General features: G+C 44.9%; 1 protein-coding gene across 1 annotated transcript in view; it reads left to right on the forward strand.

The window, feature by feature from the left end:
* Window positions 1-268: 268 nt before the first annotated feature.
* LOC136588103 (zinc finger protein ZFP2-like) overlaps window positions 269-22,425 on the forward strand; it is a 28,363-nt gene continuing 6,206 nt past the window's right edge. Inside the window, exons 1-3 of the mRNA XM_066587065.1 lie at window positions 269-357; window positions 20,223-20,304; window positions 21,178-21,224. Of these exons, the coding sequence (XP_066443162.1) occupies window positions 20,271-20,304; window positions 21,178-21,224 (81 nt within the window). The 5' untranslated portion in view covers window positions 269-357; window positions 20,223-20,270. The remainder of the gene's footprint in view (window positions 358-20,222; window positions 20,305-21,177; window positions 21,225-22,425) is intronic.

Below are 22,425 nucleotides of genomic sequence, written 5' to 3' on the forward strand. Positions count from 1 at the left end.
CCTGGCAGTCAGACCCCCGTCACTAGAGCCTCAGTAGTCAGACCCCCCCCCCCCCAGAGCCCCGGTAGTCAGACCCCCGGTAGTCAGACCCCCCGTCACTAGAGCCCCGTTACTAGTAACCCAGTGGTTGTGGAGAAGTGAGACACGAAGTAATGCATCATGGGAGATGAAGTCCATGCGACTATGTGGAATCATTCACCTTCCAGTGTGCTGAACTACAGTTCCCATAAGGCAGCGCAGCAGAACAATCAGCCAATGACAGCCGCCGCCCGGAAGTGCAGCAGGACGGAGGCCGGAAGCTACCCGGAGACGTGAAGAGGCGGAAGCAGAATGGAGACATTGATGTGACGGCAGCAGGTTGTTATGGTTATACTTGGTATATCAGTGAGGCGGCCGCTGCCCGGTGTGAAGCTGCTGTTCCTGCGGGGACGTGTCTGTAAGCCCCGCGCCTCCTGCACAGACAGGCCGGTGCTGGAGAGCCCTGCTGGTAGTGATGGCGGCGGCTCCGTGCGCCTCTTCCCTGCAGTGGGCAGCATCTCAGAGGGTCCCGGCTATTGTGCGGGAGAGGCTTGTGGAGAAGGGAGGAAAGTGGCGCCCCCCACAGTGTCTTCCCGTCCTGTCGCCCCGGAGCTTCGCCTCGTCCAGCTGTCGCCTCATCTCGTTGCTCTCCGCCGCCCCCGGAGCTTCGCCTCGTCTCCCCGTCCCGCGGTCGCCCCTGGAGGGCCTCCCCGTCCTGCTGCCGCCATCGCCTCCCCTCGGTCACGTGTTGTAGCACATCCCTCGGACTATAAGGCACTATTGCAGTTTCCGCCATGATACTTTTCTTTGTCGGTTCGGCTCCTGAATACTGAACACGTATAGCTGTGAGACTGCAGACCCAACTGTAGGGGGCGCCCCAGCCATAGCCAGCAGGCTATAGGAAGAACTGTCTTGGTGCGGTGAGGTACCTCCTTCCCAGATGTTGGGGTACAGGGGGGGTTAGTGTCTTACAGTCTGCAGTACTGACGCCGGCCTGTAGAGGGTGTGTAGGGGCCGGGCCCCGCCAGTACTTATAGTCACACCAGGGTCATCTACAACACTGATCATGTGACTATATGACTTCTTCAATTTATCTATGTGTGTGTGTATATATATATATATAATATACAATTTTTTATATTTTCTAAATCAGTGGGGTTTTGGATGGTTTAAGGCTTTTCTAACGCTTGTATCTTCCAAGGCTTCAGACACGAAGAGCCATTTATGAATCGGAAAAAGTTCAAATAAGTGACTTTAAATTTTAGTTCTCACATGTAAACACTGGGCCCAACAGGGGGCATATATCCCTATTCAACACCACCTCTACTCGGGCCGACCCAAGTAGCCAGTCACCGGGACTGGGCCGACCCAAGTAGCCAGTCACCGGGACTGGGCCGACCCAAGTAGCCAGTCACCGGGACTGGGCCGACCCAAGTAGCCAGTCACCGGGACTGGGCCGACCCAAGTAGCCAGTCACCGGGACTGGGCCGACCCAAGTAGCCAGTCACCGGGACTGGGCCGACCCAAGTAGCCAGTCACCGGGACTGGGCCGACCCAAGTAGCCAGTCACCGGGACTGGGCCGACCCAAGTAGCCAGTCACCGGGACTGGGCCGACCCAAGTAGCCAGTCACCGGGACTGGGCCGACCCAAGTAGCCAGTCACCGGGACTGGGCCGACCCAAGTAGCCAGTCACCGGGAATGGGCCGACCCAAGTAGCCAGTCACCGTGACTCGGCCGACCCAAGTAGCCAATGAGGTTGCGAATGGTGTGGAGGTGGTGTGGAATTTAGTTATACGCCCACAGGGCGCCACGTGAACTACTAAATGTTCACAGTAAATTGAGGTGGGTGTCCAGAAAGAAATCTCCGCTGCGCTCCGCTTCCATTCACTGAATTACTAGCACTCCTGTGTGAAACCACAAGAGCAATTGCTGTAGACCAAGTATGAGGCTTCCAAAATGCATGAGATGGAAAACTCAATGCAAAAAGCAGAGAAGTGCATCATTTTTTCTGCAGGGACTCGGATGTGTGTGTTCATTTTTCATGCACAAAGGTTTCCAGAGCCTTTTGAGGATGTAATATTTTAATGTCCTCTTTTCAAAGCCAAACGTGTTTTTTTTGTTTTTTTTTCATAATGTAACCATAATATGAGGACTGTTCGTAGCGTGGCAGGTTGTAGTTTTCCATTGGTACTGTTTTGGGGTACAAACTGTTGTATTAATAATAAAGTAAATGTGTTTCTTAAATCAGCCTAGGCAAATATATATATCCACCTGCATAGGAAATAGCTAGGAGTTAAATAGTTAACGAGCTCAATATTATACCCTGGTATGTACAAGTACAATGTGGAAGCTAAACCCCTACGCATGTTTTCCATGGCTAGCTCACAAGGGGAGGAACGTCTTATCTATTACTGCATTCCAGTGATCCAGATTGGAATATTAAAAATAGTCTATGCTCCTTGGGTATATAGGAATTACGTGTTCACATAGAGACATACACCTGGGGCGTAAACATATGTTAATCATTAGTGTCATTACATACTAGGCCAATCATGAGGCGTTATGATGTTGGGGGGTCGCGTGTAGGTGGGCGGGCGGCTGTGCATGTAATTGGTGCGTCATGTTCAACTATATCTGTATTGTATTTGCTTCGAATAAATCAGAAGGGTATTGGGGGCTGACACATAACACCAGTCAGTTCAAATACATCTATTCATGCATGAAGCTTCTCATTATAACCAATTTGGAGCAGATCAGTGAAATCTTCTGGAATATGATTTATTCCCATGACAAAACGTATCATATAAGTTAATTTTTGGAGGGGAACAAGGTGAAAAGACTTCTGACTTTTTTTTTTTAGCATTCGTATGCAGTATCAATAGCATTATACTGCGATCAATGTGACTAAGACAATGGCAAAATGAGCGACACTTTTGCACAATAAACATTTGGGAATATGATTTTTGCCATTGCTGCATTCAAGACTGTTTTGGGAAGAATATCATATTCCACGTACTCTACTGTCTGCTCCAAATTGTTTATAATGAGAAGTTGCATGCAAGTATATCCGACTGACTATAAATTGGTCATTCTCTAATACATTTCTGGTTTATTCACATCATAACAGTACAGATATAGTTGAACATGACGCATCAATACATATATCATAACAGCTCATGATTGGCTTAGTATGTAATGACTATAATTAACATATATTAACGCCCCAGGTGTATGCCGTTACCAAACACATCACCTCTAATTAGATGAGAACAAACCACACTTAGGGTGCATTCAGACGACTATATATCGGCTCGGTTTTCACGCCCAGCTTATATACGGCGTCTCTCTCTGCAGGGGGGGGAGGTTGGAAGAGCCAGGAGCAGTGCTCTGAGCTCCCGCCCCCTCTATGCCTCCTCTCCGCCCCTCTGCACTATTTGCAATGGGGAGAGGCGGGATGGGGTGGGGCTAATCCTTGGAACTTAGCCCCACCCCTGTCCCGCATCCTTTCAGTTCCTGCTCCTGGCTCTTCCATCCCCCCCCCCCCCCTCCTTGCAGATGAGGACACCGTATATCAGCTCGGCGTGAAAAGCTTTGCAGACGTGTCTTTTAGTAACCACCCAACCTCCTAGTTTCACAGAATGAGTTCCTTCTAAGCTGTCAGGATCTGGAAGGAAGCAAACACCTGAGAATATACATTAGTTAGGCATTTTGTGAGAGCAATAACAGTATGTCAAGCTATCTTTTGTAACTGAATCAACAGGTCATAATCCACCCGGGGTGACATCTGAGGGGTACCTGTACCACCCCAACTACTAAAGGATCAAGTCTGGCCTTCTGTGTGGCTGTCTTCACAGCCTGATCAGCCGGGTGATTTACAGTTGCCTCTTTTGTGCCATCCTTGGAGTGGCCTTTTGTTGCGTTTTCAGGCCACTCTCTCGGGCAGCAGGACGGCTTCCATCAGTGCTTGTACACCTTCACTGTTTGTAATTGCTTTTCCATTTGCTTTCAAGAATGACCTCGCTCTCTAGATGGGTCCGAAGTCATGAGCAATGCCGTAGGCACAGCGTCAGTCTGTGTAGACGTTAGCCGTGTTCTCGTGAGCATGCTTCTTCCAGAGCTCGCAATGTGGCACCTCAGGCTGACATGCAAGATGGAAGAGGTTCGGCCTTGACCACATCATGGAAGGAGAGCACAACATAACCTGTATAGAGCCTGCCTTCTTGACCATACCTCGATCCATCCATAAAGAGTGCAAAATCAGGGTTGTCTAATGACTGATCAACATGACTGAATCCCCCGTCTCCTGGGCCATTGGCTAGTGCATAGTCATGTGTATCAAGCTGGAGGGAAGAAATTATCAGCTTATTATTACCACTTGTGATGTAGCATGGTAGTGGAATTGAGGGTGTTGCAACGCTGACATGTTGAGTGGCATGAGCAGGGCGCTCTGTAGGTAAAAGGGATGTTCTGTGGAGCAAAGGCTGAGCGAAAAGCCTATGAAGTGTTGACTGAGACCTCATGGGGCCAAATACTGTCATAGGAAAATTGAAACCAATCTCAGAACTTTTGTCCAGCTGCAGTTAGCGTTCCCAACACAAGCGGCCGCAGCACAAACAGAGTGAAGGCATGTTGAGTAATATGCTACGGGGCGTTGCCAACCAGCCTGAGCTGGAATGAGGTCTGTTTCAGTAGTCCCGTACTCCAGGGCTGAAGGGAAAAAACTAAACTATTTTATCAAAGCCTGGACAGGCAAGGCGGAAAAGGTTTTAGTGGGGAGGCAATATTTATCACTGCTTATCCTGAACTCCTGAGTTCATGAATAGAATGTCAGAGCTGCAGTGAACACTGACGTAGACAAAGGCATAGAAATAGGAAAACAAAATGTGGCTGAAATTCACATCCCACCCTGAACAGTCATTAAAGTCTTATGCATAGGCAGAGAGAAATTTTTATCCCCAGCCAATATGTGCATCACACATTTTACATTCATCACAGCCTGAACACAGGTTATTAACTTTCATCTATCCATGAGGTCAAGTCTTTCTCATATCAATATTAATAACCATATAATCCCTCACACACACAATGTTTACAGCTGTTACAGATTTCAAGAAACTGGATCCACTGGACCAACCAAACCAAGCGGAGGACAGTCCCTGAGTGGTTGGTAGCCAACTTCTCAGATAGACGGACTGTAGACAGGGAAAGGGGAACTGACCTTTGGCTGCAGGGAGAATGGCAGCCCCCTACCTATAAGCAGAGTGATTGCCCTCATAAGAGCAGCCCTGCGCTGGAACCTCCGGTCTGACTGTCCCTGAAGGGGTGAAACTATGAACCAGAAGGAACTGCCAGCAGAGCCACAAAAACACAGAAGCATGGCACAGTTCACACATAAAGCACTAGGATGATACTGTTTACACCAGGACATACAGATATGCCTGAAAAACATATCACAGAGAGGCTGACTAGAGATAGGTCAGACAGAGCTCAGAGTGGGGCAGAACTAAGACACATCCGAGTGACCAGAGAAGGCTGAGTGTTGTGAACAAACACCAATTGAAAAGCACTAAGGAGTTCATCAGCTTAGCTGAGCTGAAATAGGGGAGTAATGACTAATATACCCCTCAGGTGCGCTGAGAAGGTGAGAGCTGGGTAACCCTCTGGACAAAAGCAAATGGCTGGGACAGCATAAAAATTCACACAAGTACTACAACTCTCCTCATCTGCTTACAAATGCATTGAATCGCTATCACCTCCCTCTGGAATTCCTGTTCCCGGTGACAGCAGAAGAGAAGAAAAGCATCAAAACTAACTGTAACACTAGAGCTGTACAACAGTTTCACAGCTAACGCCAGTATCACTAATATTTTCCCATAATAGGAACACTCAGGTCTCACATAGAGGTTATCAACAACTTATTTCTCCTACAGGACATTATCACACTGAGAACACAACAGTAACACCATTTAGCAATTATACACAGTCCAACCAATCACAGAACTGACATGTACACAAATAACAGCAAGAATATACCTTAAAATTCCTATAGCTTTCCTATTCTTAAGACCGTGTAATTCACTTGATCATTTAATTCACTTGATCATTACAAGTTTCTATTCCATTCACTAAGGCAGAGTACTGCTGCCAGATTTTGCAAGGTCAGTCACACACTCCTCCTTCTCTTCTCTCTCTGAACTCTGAAAGAGGGGGCGAAGAGAAGGGGCAACTGGGAGCTGCTTTGCTCACAGAACTTTGCAAGCACACATTCTTTAACCATTTGTAAATGCAACTATTTTGCTTTTATTATCATACATCTTTTCCTATATCCATCCCAAGAGGAGAGAAATCTCCTCCCGCGGCCTGCTGAGAGCTAACAATACTAGCAGGTGCACAGGAGCTAGTATGTGCGGGGATGAGTGCCGTTTGCCTAACACTCATCCCATCTAAAAGGGCCTCTATACTGTATTCATTATCCAAGTAGCTTTTCCTTATCAGTGTACGAGGTCCCAGCCCCCCCCCCCCCCCCCCAAGACAGGTTTCCTGTGAGAAAGGTGCTGAGGAGTATAGACCAACATTCTGCTTGCACATACCAGTGTCTAATATTGAGAATGGTAACCATTTAACTGCTAGCTATTTCCTATGAAGGTGGATATATACACACGCACGCGTACACGTTTGCCTAGGCTGATGTAATAAAACATATATATTATTGCTCTAACCAAGGCCCATAACTATTTCTCATTGACTGAGCTGTGTGAGGGCTTGCTCTTTGATGAGCAGTAGTCTTTACTGGTACTATTCATCTTGAGATAAATATGACTTTTTTGATCACTTTTGTTGTGTAACTCACATTGAACAGCAGTCTGTGTGCAGTCCAATAAACGGGGACATGGCACATTCACATGCATTGGGAAGTCCTATTTCCCGCCAGTCATGCAGATCATGGGTGGAAAAAGAAGTTTATGTTTTTAGTTTCAAAGACTGTAATAGGGCTTTGTGTTGTCCATGGAATGGCACACTGCTCCGAAACACGCTAGAGCGTACTTAAACGTAACCCCTTAACGGCTGCCTATACGTCTTTTGATGCCGCTTTGTTAGAGTCCCGAAGTTTCCGTGAGCTGGGGGGAGCCGGTGTTCGGCTGTTAGAGCATATGCTCATCTGTAATCTAACATCGTGGAGTGGAAAAACTTTAGATCCCTGGTGTTTGTTTAACCCTTTACATGCTGGTCACTGTGATCATGGGGTTCTGATCAATTGCTATGGCACCCAGAGGCTTAGCTATATAGCCTCTGGGTTTGACCAGCTACGGTAGCCTCTGGCTGATCTCATAGGCTTTCTATTGTACTACTATAATGAAGTATATAGTGTACTAGCTGATATACCCGGCTTCGCCCGAGTTAATTTCGTACTGGTATTTATCTGGTGTTCACACAGAAAATCTTATGTCGTTACTTTAGAGATACCGAGGAAAAACATATGTTCACCATTTTGCATAGTTCTCTGCGTTACCCAGGAAACACCACGTGGAGGTAACCATGCAACGTTTCCTTCATATAAAATGACATCAGGAAGTGAGAGAATTTGATTCCGTACATAAAATTTGGACACATTCTTTTGCGCATAGAATTGAATAATCGAGTTGGGACCCATTAGCTTTTCCTATTTATGACATAATCAATGCTCGGGGCAAATTTCACGTTTCTATGATACCGGAAAGTGAGAAGATTAGATTCCGTACGTAAAATTTCGACGCTGATTCTTTTGCGCATAGAATTGAATAATCAAGTTGGGACCCATTAGTGTTTAATATTTATGACATAATCAATGCTCGTGCCAAATTTCAAGTTTCTATCACATTGGGAAGTGAGAAATTTAGATTATGTACATAAAATTTGGACGCTAATTCTTTTGCGCATAGAATTGAATAATGGAGTTGGGACCCATTAGCTTTTCCTATTTATGACATAATCAATGCTCGTGCCAAATTTCCTGTTTCTATGACACCTGAAAGTGAGAAAATTACATTCCGTACGTAAAATTTGGACGCTAATTCTTTTGCGCATAGAATTGAATAATGGAGTTGGGACCCATTAACTTTTCCTATTTATGACATAATCAATGCTTGTGCCAAATTTCGAGTTTCTATGTCATTGGAAAGTGACAGATTTAGATTAAGTACGTAAAATTTCGACGCCAATTCTTTTGCGCTAGAATTTAATAATCGAGTTGGGACCCAATTACTTTTCCTATTTTGGAGATAATCTATGCGTGTGCCAAATTTCATGTTTCTACGACATCGGGAAGTTGGAGAACTTTTGGCCAGTCAGTGAGTCAGTGAGGGCTTTCAGCTTTATATACATAGACTAGCTGATATACCCGGCTTCGCCCGAGTTAATTTGGTACTGGTGTTTATCTGGTGTTCACACGGAAAATCTTATGAAGTCGTGGTTACTTTAGAGATACTGAGGAAAAACATATGTTCACCATTTTGCATAGTTCTCTGCGTTACCCAGGAAACACCACGTGGAGGTAACCATGCGACGTTTCCTTCATATAAAATGACATCAGGAAGTGAGAGAATTAGATTACGTACATAAAATTTAGACACTAAATCGTTTGCGCTTAGAATTGAATAATGGAGTTGGGACCCATTAGCTTTTACTATTTATGACTTAATCAATGTTCCTGCCAAATTTCCCGTTTCTATGACACCGAAAAGTGAAGAAATTACATTCCGTACGTAAAATTTGGACGCTAATTTTTTTGCGCATAGAATTGAATAATGGAGTTGGGACCCATTAGCTTTTCCTATTTTTGACATAATCAATGCTCGTGCCAAATTTCCCGTTTCTATGACACCGGAAAGTGAAAAAATTAGATTCCGTACGTAAAATTTGGACGCTAATTCTTTTGCGCATAGAATTGAATAATGGAGTTGGGACCCATTAGCTTTTCCTATTTATGTCATAATCAATGCCCGTGCCAAATTTAAAGTTTCTATGACATTGGGAAGTGACAGATTTAGATTATGTACGTAAAATTTCGATGCCAATTCTTTTGCGCTAGAATTGAATAATCGAGTTGGGACCCAATTACTTTTCCTATTTTGGAGATAATCTATGCTCGTGCCAAAATTCATGTTTCTACGATATCGGGAAGTTGGAGAACTTTTGGCGAGTCAGTGAGTCAGTGAGTGAGTCAGTGAGTGAGTCAGTCAGTCAGTGAGTCAGTCAGTCAGTCAGTCAGTGAGGGCTTTCAGCTTTATATATATAGATAGATTAGAAGAATGAAAAAATATGCTGATAAGTCCACTAGTGGGACAAAAGTAAAAATTAAATACAGCAAAACCAAATATTTCTCCTTTTACTATGTAAAAAAATAAAATAAAAAATCGCATGTGATATTACTGTGTTCGCAGTGACTCAGAGAAACAAGTTCATACATTATTTAACCTGCACAGTGCAAAAATGATGCTGAAATTAGATGATTTTGCCTATCTTGCCTTACAAGAAACAATAGGAAAAAAAACGATATAAATGTTTTTATTGTTGTAATTGTCCCGGCCTGCAGAATGAAATTAACATATATATATATACTGCATGGTGAATGCCGATTAAAATTAAAAGCCATGCCAGAATTGCAGATTTTGTTCATCTTGCCTCTACAAAATAATGGAATAAAAAGCAATCAAAATGTTAGCTATTTTTAAAAATTGGATCACTGAAGACTGGAGTTCAGCCTGCAAAAAACAAGACCTCAAAGAGCTCCAGTCAATGGAAAAATAAAGCGTTATGGCTCCTGGAATGCGTTGATGAAAAAAACGAAAAATTAGTTGGTCATTAAGGCGCAAACAGGCTCCTCCGTCACTAAGGGGTTAAAACGGAGGCAAAACCAGAAAAGCAATTTTTTTCCCCACAGTTTTGTGTTTGAAAAAAAGTATTTTCTTTCTTGTACAAGTCATTATGGATGCACAATACACATTTTTATCTTTTTTCATGTTCATGTAGGGGACTTTAATCTGCGATCCAATGATCACTCGGGCAATGCACTGCAATATTTCTGTTCTGCAGTGTATTCTCTCTCGTCTTTCATAAGACCGACCGTGGTAGACCCAGAGGCCACTGTTAGACTTCCAGGTGTCATGTTAACTAATGTGTCAGGTCTGCCACTTGTGTCTGCCGCCCTCTTGCTGTTCCGGGCAGCCACGGGCATTGCTCTGCTCTCCCTGTGTGTATGGACCCTATATGTCTGTCTTTGACCAGCACTGAGAGGGTTAACCAGTTTTCTAGCTCTCAGCTCACCTATTCAGGTATTACTCCTCTATTTAAGCTGGGTTATTGCGCTTCCTCTTTGCTGGAGAATTGATGTCCGTTACATTCTGACACTCAGCTTTCCTAGGTCGCCTACTTCTGTGTGCTCTGGCTGCTCTGTGTCTTGAAGGTCTCCTTCAGCCTCTCTGTATAGGCTTCTTGTATACGTCTGTACGTATGTTTTCTGTCTGGTTTATAGTTTGCTCTTGTCCTTTACTTCATCTTCTTGCACGTCTGTCTGCTGCCAGTCCCTGCATTCGGTGCCCTGTCAGGAATAGTTAGACCTGAGGTTCCAGTGCACGGCCGTCCTTATCAGGGCGAACACCTTGCTTGTAGGTAGAGTTCTTCCTATTCCTTTGAAGGCAGCAGTGAGACTTTAATCTCTCATTTCCTGGTAACTGTCCCTCTTATTGTAAAACCAGAGAAAACAAGATACAGCAGCACTTAATGCAAATCCCAGCAGGAGAGTGGATAAATGCAAGCCACTGATGACAGTCTGAGCCTCCAAACTCCACGGACAGTCCCAGAAAAGATGAAGGAAGTGGCAGTTTATAAGGATCTCATAAAATAATAGTCTTTATTGTTCCGTGATTATTCTATAAAAGGGTAGGCTACGTTTGAGGCCTTTTTCAAGCTTTTGTGAACCTTAACATCCAGACCCAAATCATAACAGCACAGTGGCTTGGAGAGGGGTAAGTTGTTTTTTTTTGTTTTGTTTTTTTTTGCTCCATATCACCTCTGGATCTTGGTTTCTAGTTTGTGGGCTTGGCCTGTATAGCCCCTGGGCTGTGGCTTGACCTGTATAATGTTACAGGTCAAGCCACAGCTTGGTACTATGGGTTTCCAGGATCACACTGCTGCAGGTGTGGCTGATTTCTCTGGCTGATTGTGTGGCTTTCTCCAGCCTGCCAATCACCATGTGTCTGTATATAGAAGTACACCAGCTACTCTGGCTAGAGGGGTGGTGGTCATTATCCTCATCCTTTCCTCTCAGCACTCTGGTGTTTATAGTCATGCATGCTGCTAGTCTGTCGTTCTCCCACTGTTGTTCTGACACTGAAGATGGTCCAGACATCTGATTCCCTTGTTTGCATGGACTGCTCTTTTACCCTTCTGTAAGGTGTGGTTCTACACATCGAATGTCCTTTATGCTGTCAGGTGGGTGATGCCTGACACCTTAGTCCCTATCTCATCAGGTGGGCAATGTCTGACCCTCTGTCCTTTGTGTTTAAACTGTTTCTATGTATGTATACATAAATAAGGTTGTGGGTGGGATTCCACAGTGTTTGTACATGGGCAGACGTTTGGTGTGAACAAAGTCTTGTTCAGTGTCCGTCAGTGGGCAGATATCTGGTGTGAATAGTGTTCTATGTTGGTGTCCCCTGCACCAGTAGGTTTGTAGTTGCCTGTTCTTTGTTATGTCCTCACCTGGCGTTCCTGCCTGATCCTATCTAGGTTGAGACAGGTGGTCCCTAGGTTCCAGCGTGGGTCCATACTTATTTGGACGATTGCCCCACTTGTAGGCAGGCTTCTTCTCTCCTGGGTTTTGTGGTCTTGTTACTGTAGGGACTCGCAAGACAACGAGGACCCTTGACGTGGGCTTGTGAGCTTATGTATTTTGGCTAAAATACTAACTAATACCTCGTACTTATTTGTATTTCCATCTACCTTGTGTTGGTACAATTGGTAAATATTTTGCAGCCTGATGTCTGTGATGTTGTTGATTTGCAAATTGTGGTTTATCTTTTGGCGTGAACAGTGTTTGATTGTGTGTACAACCCTTACCTTTCCCCTCCAGCCTTAAATAATAATATATCTGTGTAAGCAAGGTGACTAAAATCTCCATGTGAACGCAACATTTAGCCTGTGAACTTGGCCTTTGGGCTTTGGCATGTGGCCTACTACCTCTTCCTTCCATAGAGCCAGTAGGGTCTCAGTTGTTGCTCCTGATTGCTGGTCTCTAGATGGGCAGTTTAGGACAAGCTCTGGTAGGATCAGCGTGACGTCAGGCTACACTCCTGGCTTGGAGTTATTAGTGGGAGCCTAGTCATATTGGAGTTGTAATATGGGCCATTAACTTGGGTCTGAGGTGGATACAGTGGATAGAATAAAACCTGTATAACTTCAGTAAGGTATCTCGGGTGTTGAATACCTTTAGAAGTCTGGGATAAGACTGTTACGATGCTTACATAAGAACAAGATATGAAGAACATGAGGTACAAATTTAGGAGTATGGAGGTTACCTTCGGTATCACCAGGTGAGATTTACTCCTTATTCCAAGTTTGTATAACAAATTGCTCGCTGTAGCTACATCATGATGTAAAGTAGTGGTCATGATGTAAAGTAGTGGTCATGATGTAAAGTAGTGGTCATGATGTAAAGTAGTGGTCATGATGTAAAGTAGTGGTCATGATGTAAAGTAGTGGTCATGATGTAAAGTAGTGGTCATGATGTAAAGTAGTGGTCATGATGTAAAGTAGTGGTCATGATGTAAAGTAGTGGTCATGATGTAAAGTAGTGGTCACGATGTAAAGTAGTGGTCACGATGTAAAGTAGTCGTCACGATGTAAAGTAGTCGTCACGATGTAAAGTAGTCGTCACGATGTAAAGTAGTCGTCACGATGTAAAGTAGTCGTCACGATGTAAAGTAGTCGTCACGATGTAAAGTAGTCGTCACGATGTAAAGTAGTCGTCGGTACGTTTACAGTCTTAGCCGTCTAGTCGGACAGTCATTTTGAATTAATGCATGTAAATGTTTAGTTGAGCTGGTTAACTCCTTCCTTACCACCTCGCGTAAATACACACATTGTCAAAGAAAATTCATCCTTTCGAAGTTGAGAATGGAATGAAACTTTCTCTGTGAGATTGTAAGATTTATATAAGTAAGGGATTACATTATTAGAGCTAAAGGATCATTTATTGCGAAAAACTGACCCCTTGGTGGTCATGGAAGCTCTAGTACCCTGTTGTACCGCCTCTAGCTTGGATACAAGATGTGATACAGGTGGGCATGGAGGCTCTAGTACCCTTTTGTACTGCCTCTAGCTTGGATACAAGATGTGATACAGGTGGGCATGGAGGCTCTAGTACCCTTTTGTACCACCTCTGCCTTGAATACAAGATGTGATACGGGCAGCATGGAGGCGCTAGTACCCTTTTGTACCACGTCTAGCTTGGATACAAGATGTGATAAGGGCGGGAATGGAGGCTCTAGTACTCTATTGTACCGCCTCTAGCTTGAATACAAGATGTGATATGAGTGGGCATGGAGGCTCTAGTACCCTGTTGTACCCTCTCTGGCTTAGATAAAAGATATGATGCCGGGGGCATGTATGCTTTAGTACCCTGTTGTACCGCCTCTAGCTTTGATATAAGATGTGATATGTACTGGCATGGAGGCTCTAGTACCCTGTTGAGCCGCCTCTAATTTGGACACATGATGGGGTACTAGAGCCTCCATGGCTGCCTGTATCACATCTTGTATCCAAGCTAGACAGCCCAACAGGGTACTAGAGCCTCTATGCTTGTCTGGCATATCTCTCCACACTTACTGTAACTGAGCCTCTAGATTATTCAAACTCGTAGGCAGGGAACAGCAATATAAGTCCTACCCCGAAAATCAGCCATAGCTTAAGAAAAATGTATATTTTAAAAGTATACATCACCTCTCCCGCGCTGTCCGGGACTCCGCCGCATCCTCTTCCTGGGTCCTGACACTGATCATCATCTTCTCTTCTGGCCGGGGATTGAACAATCCCCGCCTTCTGAACAATCACAGCCACTCATCGAGTGCTGGCTGTGATTGGCTAAGCATCAGCCAATCACAGTCAGCGCTCCCAGAAGGCAGGGATTGTTCAATCCCCGACCAGAAGATGATGAAGAGAAACAGTGTCGGGACCTGGGGAGATGCTGCTGCGGCGTCGGAGAGCGCTTCTAAGGTGATGTATGTATGTATGTATATGTATATTTTTTTTCCTGCTGCCAGGGTTAGATTATAGCTTTGACAATAGGATTTCCTACTGTCAAAGTTGAATCGCACCACACGAAAACCACGTTTTTGTTCGATGCAACAGAGAAGCAAGCTCATAGGGAAACATGGGCTACAAAACCTCACAAGTCGCTGGCATATCGACGGATCTGCAAGGTTTTTGTGTCGAGTTGTCCCATGCTACAAAACATCACGTGTGAAGGAACCCATAGGAAAGAATGGACTTCACATACATGCGATTTGTAGCAACGCTACAAAATCGTGCGACTCTGTCGCCTGGTGAATGAGGCTTTAAAGTGACATTTTCTTGGTATCCTTATGATTAAAGTAACGTCACGTATGAACTGTGGTATTTTTCAGGCCAATGCCTAGGTCTGCCTATGGGTTATTTAGAGGTCTAGATTAGATTAGATTATGGACTCTCCGCATATTTGGTATTTCAGCCGCACTTCAGTAGAGGTGAGCCATTCCAGCGACCTGATTGGTTGTTGGGTAGACACCCCCCTTTGAAGATGTGCATGAGTGGCCGGCCCGTTAAATAAGCAGCAGCAGGGCCGTAGGAGAGCCCAACCCTAAACCTAACCCTGGTCTCGTGAAGTAGCACTCGGACTGGGAGTGGAATGTAGACAATAGATTCATGGTGATGCCAAGGGCCACGCAAAGCTCTTCCAGACTTTTGATGTTAACCCTTTGGTATGAATTCTCAATAAAATATAAACCTTTAATATAACGTAGACTGCCAAACACCTATATTTTTAAAAACCCAGTCTGCAGCGGTCCGTCCGTAAACATGTAACATAATAGTTTGGTAACGGAGGTCATCTATAAAGGATGGCCAATCCTAGAGAAACTTTGTGACTGACTGAGACTGATATCTAAAAACTGGCTGTGTAACTACTGGAGCTTTACTATTCGGAGTTCTACAGCTACGTTTTAGATATCCGTCTCTGATGGTCAGTCAGAAAGCTTATCTCTACTAAGACTATAGGATTGGCCATCCTTTATGGAGGACTTCAGTTACTAAACTATTATTTTCTATAGGAGCAGTCCTGATGCCGCCATGTTTATGGGCGGGCCTCTGCAGACTGGGTTATAAATCTAGGGGTTTATTCATCTACATTCTAATAAAGGTTTATATTTTATTGAGCATTAATACCAAAGGGTTAATTTTGCTTCTGGCAGTTCACATTCAGTATCCTTAAACCTGGATTATTTCTAGGCATTTAGTACTATGGTTCTGTTTTAGGACCTCGAGTCGACCCACGTCTGGAACGTGCAATCTGTTCTCGTGCATCCAGAACCCTCTTTTGTAGGAAAGCTGTACTTTGAAAGTTTGCTTGAGGAAAGGGTCACTTTTCTACCCTTCTTTAACGCCTGTTAGCAATTCCTTAGGATTAAGAATTCCCCCTAAATTCTTTAAAGCCAGAATAGTACTGTCCATCTCAGCCTCTATCCATGATTCACCCAGAATCCTCAATAGAGCATAAGCCTTAGCCTAAGTTCACACACACCGGAATCCCGGCGGAAATCTCGTGGTTTGGCCGCAGCGAAAAAACGTGAGCTTTCCGCCGGGAGAAGCGCTGCTTCAAAACCAGCACCTCAGACGCGGGTTTTAAAGGGGCCTGGCCGCTCGCTCTTCCGCTGCGGACTGCGCTCCCATAGAGGAGAGCGTGGCCGCAGCGGAACAAGAAAAAAAATGTACATGCTGCGGCTAAGGAATCTGCGCCGCAGCACCGGCTTCTGCCGCGACAGATTCTCCGTCCCGTAAGGACGAGGTTTCTGAGAAATCTCATCCACATGGCCGGTTAATCGCTGGATTAGCGCCCGCAGGCGGATTTGCCGCGGCAAAATTCTGGACGGATTTCCGTGGCAAATCCGCCCTGTGTGAACCCAGCCTTACCGTTCCTTGAGCCCAGTCAATAGTAGACAATAAAATTGAATGTTGAAGAGAATAATGCCCACCGCGCTTGTTTTGCTGATTAGTCTTTTGGCAACACGGAGAAGCGCTTGATTCCTATGGTCTGTGAGGTTGACGTGCTCCCTCCAGAAGGGGTCTCTATTCACAGAAAGCCACTTTGATGGCTAAAGGTTTCTTATTCCCAATGTCGTAGTTTCTTTCTGGGGGCAATAAGATGGAAGATAGAAATGCACATGGATGCAGCTGCATTTTGTGTCTGATTTGTGACAGGATCGCACCCACTGCCGAATCGGAGATGTCAACTTCGGCGACAAAGGCCAATTCAGTACTGGTACTGACGCACAGAGAGTCTTTAATCCTTCAAAGGCATCCTTTGCCTCTAGGGACCATAAGAATGCTTTTGTTTTCTTTGTGAGAGCGGGAATAGGCAGAATGTTTGTTTTTTGAAGAGTCCTTTATGAATTTCCTGTAAAAATTTGCAAGCCCCACAAAGCGTTGAACCTCTTTAAGTTCTTGGGAACAGGCCAATCCACAACAACCTTAATCTTGGTAGGGCCCATACTCACATTTCTCAATTTTGATATAGAGGTGGTTCTTTTGGAGTCGTGCCATGACCAACTGGACATGGTTACAATGCTCTTCCAAGTTGTCGGAGAAAATAAGGATGTCATTAAGGTAGGCCACCACAAAGGGATCCAATAGATCTCGAAAAACATTGTTAATAAAATGTTGGAAGGTGGCAAGAGTATTGCAAAGCCCAAACGGCATGACTAGATATTCAAAGTATCCATGTCTTGATTTGAAAAATCCACCCCAGGGCGGTTCCGTACTAATTATGTGCTCCTCTGTGGTTCAGTTTAGTAAAGATTTTGGCTGCCCGAAGCCTCTCCAGCAGTTCTGGCATTAAAGGGAGAGGATGGCAATTCTTACTAAAAATCTTCTTTAGTTCCCGATCAATACGTTCAGTTTTAGATCTGGTTGCGATATGGTTATCCAGAGCGTATTGACAGTCCATGAAGTTATCTCCTGCTCCTGAATCTAACATGGCAGTGCCTAAGATTTTGCAGCTCCCCATGATTATCTTGATATAGATAACAACATGGAGGGATGGGTAATGTCTCTCCTTATCATCTTGGGTGACGGATGGAATAGCTGGCAGATCAGTATCTGGTTCTTTCGAAACTTCAGAGTTAATTATGGTCTTAGCATGTGTGAGAGTGATGGCCTTCTGGAACTTATTGGGACAGTTTATAGCATAATGACCAGAGTACAGGCATAAATTCACACCGCCACCTCTCTTTCTCTACCATGGTGAGGGGTTTGTGGATGACGTCAATCTGCAGTGTTTCAGATGAAGAGTTCGCCCTTGGTTGGGTGTTTAAGGTGGATGGGCTGAACAAATGGGAGGGGTTATTTCCAAAAACCTGTAACTCCTCCTTTCGCCGTTCCATAACCCTCTGATCTATGTGCATACTTTAATTGAATGAAATCTTCCAAATTATCTGCCTTCCCTACTCTGGCCAGCTCGTCTTTAACCCCTTCTGAGAGTCCTCCTTGCAACTAACTTAGTTGCATGGCAGGGTTCCACACGGTGTCATTGGCCCAGCGTCGAAAATCTGCTGTATACTCAGCGACCAAACACCGACCCTGTCGTGGATTCTGCAATTTTCTTTCGATCGTTGCGCAGCGGTTCGGATCGTCGGAACACCTGATCCATAGCCGTAATGAAGGTGTGGAGGTTATCAATAAGGCTGCTGTCATTTTCCACATAAGGCGAGGCCCAAGCAAATGCATCTCCTTCCAGGAGGTTGATAAACATCACCTTTTTCCGGTCAATGGTAAAAGGAGTGGGTCTTATTTGGAAGTAAATGCGGCATTGGTTTAGAAACCCTCCGTATTGATAGCGGTCCCCAGCAAATGTGGATGGTAATGGCATGTGGACACCGGCCTCTGAATTGTGGGACTCTTTAACAACTCTAACTCTCTTTCGGAGGTAGAGACCTTTCTCTGGTTCGTGGCGCAGAACTCCTGTGATTTTGTAACTTGCGTCTGTAACATGGCTATAACGGACTACATTTTGGATGTTTATTCTGACTCCATGCGCAGAAGTGGAGTCACTTTGTTGTAACCGCCACTGGGGGAAAACAAGGTCAAGGAGGCGACCAGGGTCTGGTACACAAGTACAAAAAGTTTAGCAATAGCAAAGTCAGGAGGAAAAGACACAAATTGAACGATCAGTTTGTAGAGGAGCAGGTATGCTGGAGGATAGCTTGGCTAGAGGCACAAGGCACAGTAAACACGCAAGGAAGGTGGGAATCCTGACAACTACCTTAAAAATGTATGCCTTTGAACTTTGGAGCTGGAGGAAACCTACAGATTCCTTGTACCATCAAGATCATGAGCTAAGCAGTCCTAGACTGCATTAAATCAAACTTTTCACTGACAGGGGGGGGGGGGATTAAAGCGCCGGAGGCGGGAGAAGGAAGAGTGCCAGGGAGCATATTGGGTTTTTACACCCCATCTCCACACCATTTGCAACCTCATTGGTTGTTTGGATTTACTGATTCATGGTGATTGGTTATTTGGGTTGGCTAATTCACAGTGATTGGTTGTTTAGGTTGGCTCAAGTAGAGGTGGGGTGTAAAAGGCTAATATGCTGCTGGGGACACTGACAGGAGCCAGGAGGGGAGATGACCGGCGGCCAAAGTGACAGCGGGGTTGGGAGGGGAGATACGTGGCACGGCACCGCGACCACACTGACAGCGCCGCTTGCAACAATGGTGCAACAACAATAGTGCATAGAGTAGTCCAGCAGGCAGTCCACATGGCAGAATGATGGGTAGAGGTCTCACCTTGCGTCTAGGGAGGAATGTGAGGTAGCCAGCTGTCGGCGTTCCTTATAACTCCTTCAGGGCAAACCCATTAGTCCACCCACAGTTTCAGTGCAGACAAGATGCACCAGTACCCTTTTGGACTTTGTCTGACTTGTATATGTCGATATACTGCAATAAAGAAGGGATGGAACTGTGTGGCAGACTTTGCCATTCCATCCTGTGGTGTTCTGTAAAGAAAAGTATGCATTTAACAAAGGCCATAATACCCTATGGATGACCCTGTACTAGTTCAGGGAGCAGCACCTTCATCATCCCCCTTTCTCCAATCTCTCCTTTCACCAATGACTTTTCATATCCCCCTGGCAGCTCCTTTCTTATCTTCTCCCTGGCGGTTCTTTTCAGAACTCCTCCCACCCACTGCAGCTCCTTTCCCTATATCCTCACTGATCTTGATGTCAGTTCCTTTCATACCTTTCTCCCATTGGAGCTCCTTTCTTCATATTTCCAGACTGTTCCGTAATGCAGTATTTGCAGGCTTCCCCTCAGCTGGAGTGAAGCAGCTATCCATAAATGGACATTAGGTCCCAGGACCTTCCCTGTGCAGCTCCACACTCCAGCTGGAGGCTATGCTTCTAGAGACCCCCTTAAGAGAAGCAAGGGCCCCGGAGGAAACCCTGTACCCCTGTGGTGTCCAAACTCTCTGCAGTGAATTAAATAATACCAGTATGGCAGGTGGGGGCTGTATGGGCAACGTATTCCCCTATATGCTTATACAGCGAGATACCTTGCAGCTTTCCGTCAGAGGTGTACATCAGTAATCCTCCAGACATATACCTCTAACTGAAGGCTCCCTTAGCTTCACCAATTCTATCTCCACTGACAGTTTGGATGCTATACTGCTACAGACAGAAGGTAGGTTTCTCTAATACACCACTGTACCTTATATTAAAGCAGCTGGTAGGTCAAGGCCCAGAATATAGATGAGCTTCAGAAGGTTGGCGACCCATACAGTACTTCACCTTCATGATGGTATAAGCATCAGTCTATGCGCTCTTCTATAATCACACTTCACTAATGTTACTTGTGTATAAGTTTTTGTAATATGTATGATGTACTAATGTTACTGTCACTGGGTTTATTTTTCCATGGAGGAGGCCATTTCCTATTCAGAGGGCCACAAGGATCTGTACGAAGATGTCATGATGGAGGACCACCACTCGCCCACATCACTGGGTATGAGGAGACTTTCATTGATGGTAAACGAGAAAACAGTATTGTGGGTTCTGATCATCACTGACCAGTTTCTCTTGGCCTTTCCAATTCTCCTTACCATTTGGGTCCTCTTGTAAGTTCTTCATAGATTACTTTCGCTAGATTGTTGCCCTAGTTATAGATTCAGGAGAACCTGGTTTTGAAAGGCTGGTCCCTTGATTCCTAGCATATCTTTGGGTCGAAGAAGTCATCTCGGTGTTTACTTTTCTAGTAACCTTATCAATTCTCCGATTAATGGATTTCTTTGCCCTGCATTATGTGACTTGCTTGATGTCTTCTTTATATTGGATGCATAAGTATGATACATAGAATGTTCAATTGTTAGCGATTATCTCATTCCAACCAGTCTGACATCTACTAGTATTGTCCAATATATATTCAAGGCCTCCTGATTCAAACTTGAATTCATCATACTACCCACCAAGGCGAGAATCGACCACCGTTGTCAGGCTGCTTCTGTCTGGTGCCACAAATAAGTCTATTTCTCATTTATGGTGCCGTTTAAGAAGGCTCAGAACCTTACTGTAAATTAAATGCTACTCCTTGGCTAGAAATGCTAATGAGTAGTTTTACTCAGCCTCTGCCCCATTGTTAGTACCTGCAGGAGTGTGTATGGAGGGGGTAAGAGAAGATGACTGCGCCGAATAAAACCTAAGAGAGTACGGGCATTTCCATAACTACTTAGCTGGCGATGGCAAAACTCAATGTTGGACTTGTATGGAGCAGGCAGAACATGCGCTGAGTGTCCTCGCTATCGTAGGGGGGAGATCTGCCTGAAGTAAAGGCAAAACGGAAGGTCAGGAACTAAATGCGATGATTGTGTGCTTCTTACAGATGACTCTCCGGAGAGATGTTCCAGTCCTCAATCATCAGACGATCAGGTAGATGGAACGTCATACTGCAACAGCTACTGGTTTCGTGTCGTGTCTTGTATATTATTATTCTTCAAGAAGCACCCTGGACTTTTATTTCTTTTTTAGAAATTCATCCCATTCTCTGTGTCCTCTGCTGTGAGGAACCCAATTCTGTAGCTCAGGAGTATATTATGAAATTGCCCTAGGAATACTCCGGGTTATAGAAACACAATTTTAATTGCCAAAGGCAAAAATCCCCACAGGTAATATCCCCTAAAATAGAATATAAAGGGGCAAATGGTGGTAGCGGTGCGATGTGACCGCAGTCATCGGGTAGTATTGTGTATAATCCTGTATATACACTAAAGCATAGGCCTGGACGGCCAACTTCCCAATGCCTATGTGGAAATTCCTAAGCCAGCACCACCCAAACCCTATTAAAGTCTAATGTATAGCCGCCCTGATATCTTTCGCCTTGCGGCATTCTCAGGGGGTGCAAAGAAGCAGCGCTATAATGATTCGATGTTGTCTTTGTCTTTTTTGAACACTAAAGTATTGGTAGTCCCATTCTGTAGCTCACCCCCTGATATGTACTCGGCACTACTCTTCTGGCCTCGAGGACCCTGCAATTAGTGGGTCAGCTTTAGATCCACTGCCATAAACAAAAGCTGTCTGTCTTGCCCATAGCCTTCCAATGTGTGTAGCAAGGTCTGCAGCACTTCACCAATATAAAAGAGCCAAACAGGCCGAGGCCATAATACACGTATGCAAAAGCCAACAAGAGGACCGAACCGCAAGCCTCTGTAGTAGTCCACCAATATAATGATCAGAGCGTGGCAGCATGCATAGTGCAAAACAACAAGTCTCTTTATTCCTCCATTACAATTGCGTTGTTTCGACTGCTTCAGTCTTTGTCAAGTTCACAATACAATGATGCCATGACCGCAATAAATACATATAGACAAAACACATCAGCCAATCAGATGCCGTTCAGTAATAGGCGGTACTAACTCCTTAACACGAGGATTGCCTAATCCAAATAACATTCTTCTATACATTTATACACTTGCAGCGTATTATCCAGACTCCACATCACAGTACTGACCACATATGGTTAATGGAGACACCAAAGGTCTCAATAGCTTAACCGCGCATGCGCGGGGTTTCCACACATCTCGGGATTATAGATCACTATTGTACCAAAGCGCATGCGCAAAGTCCCAGAAGA

Source organism: Eleutherodactylus coqui, chromosome 13 (assembly GCF_035609145.1).
Source record: "Eleutherodactylus coqui strain aEleCoq1 chromosome 13, aEleCoq1.hap1, whole genome shotgun sequence".
NCBI classification, from domain to species: Eukaryota; Metazoa; Chordata; class Amphibia; order Anura; family Eleutherodactylidae; genus Eleutherodactylus; species Eleutherodactylus coqui.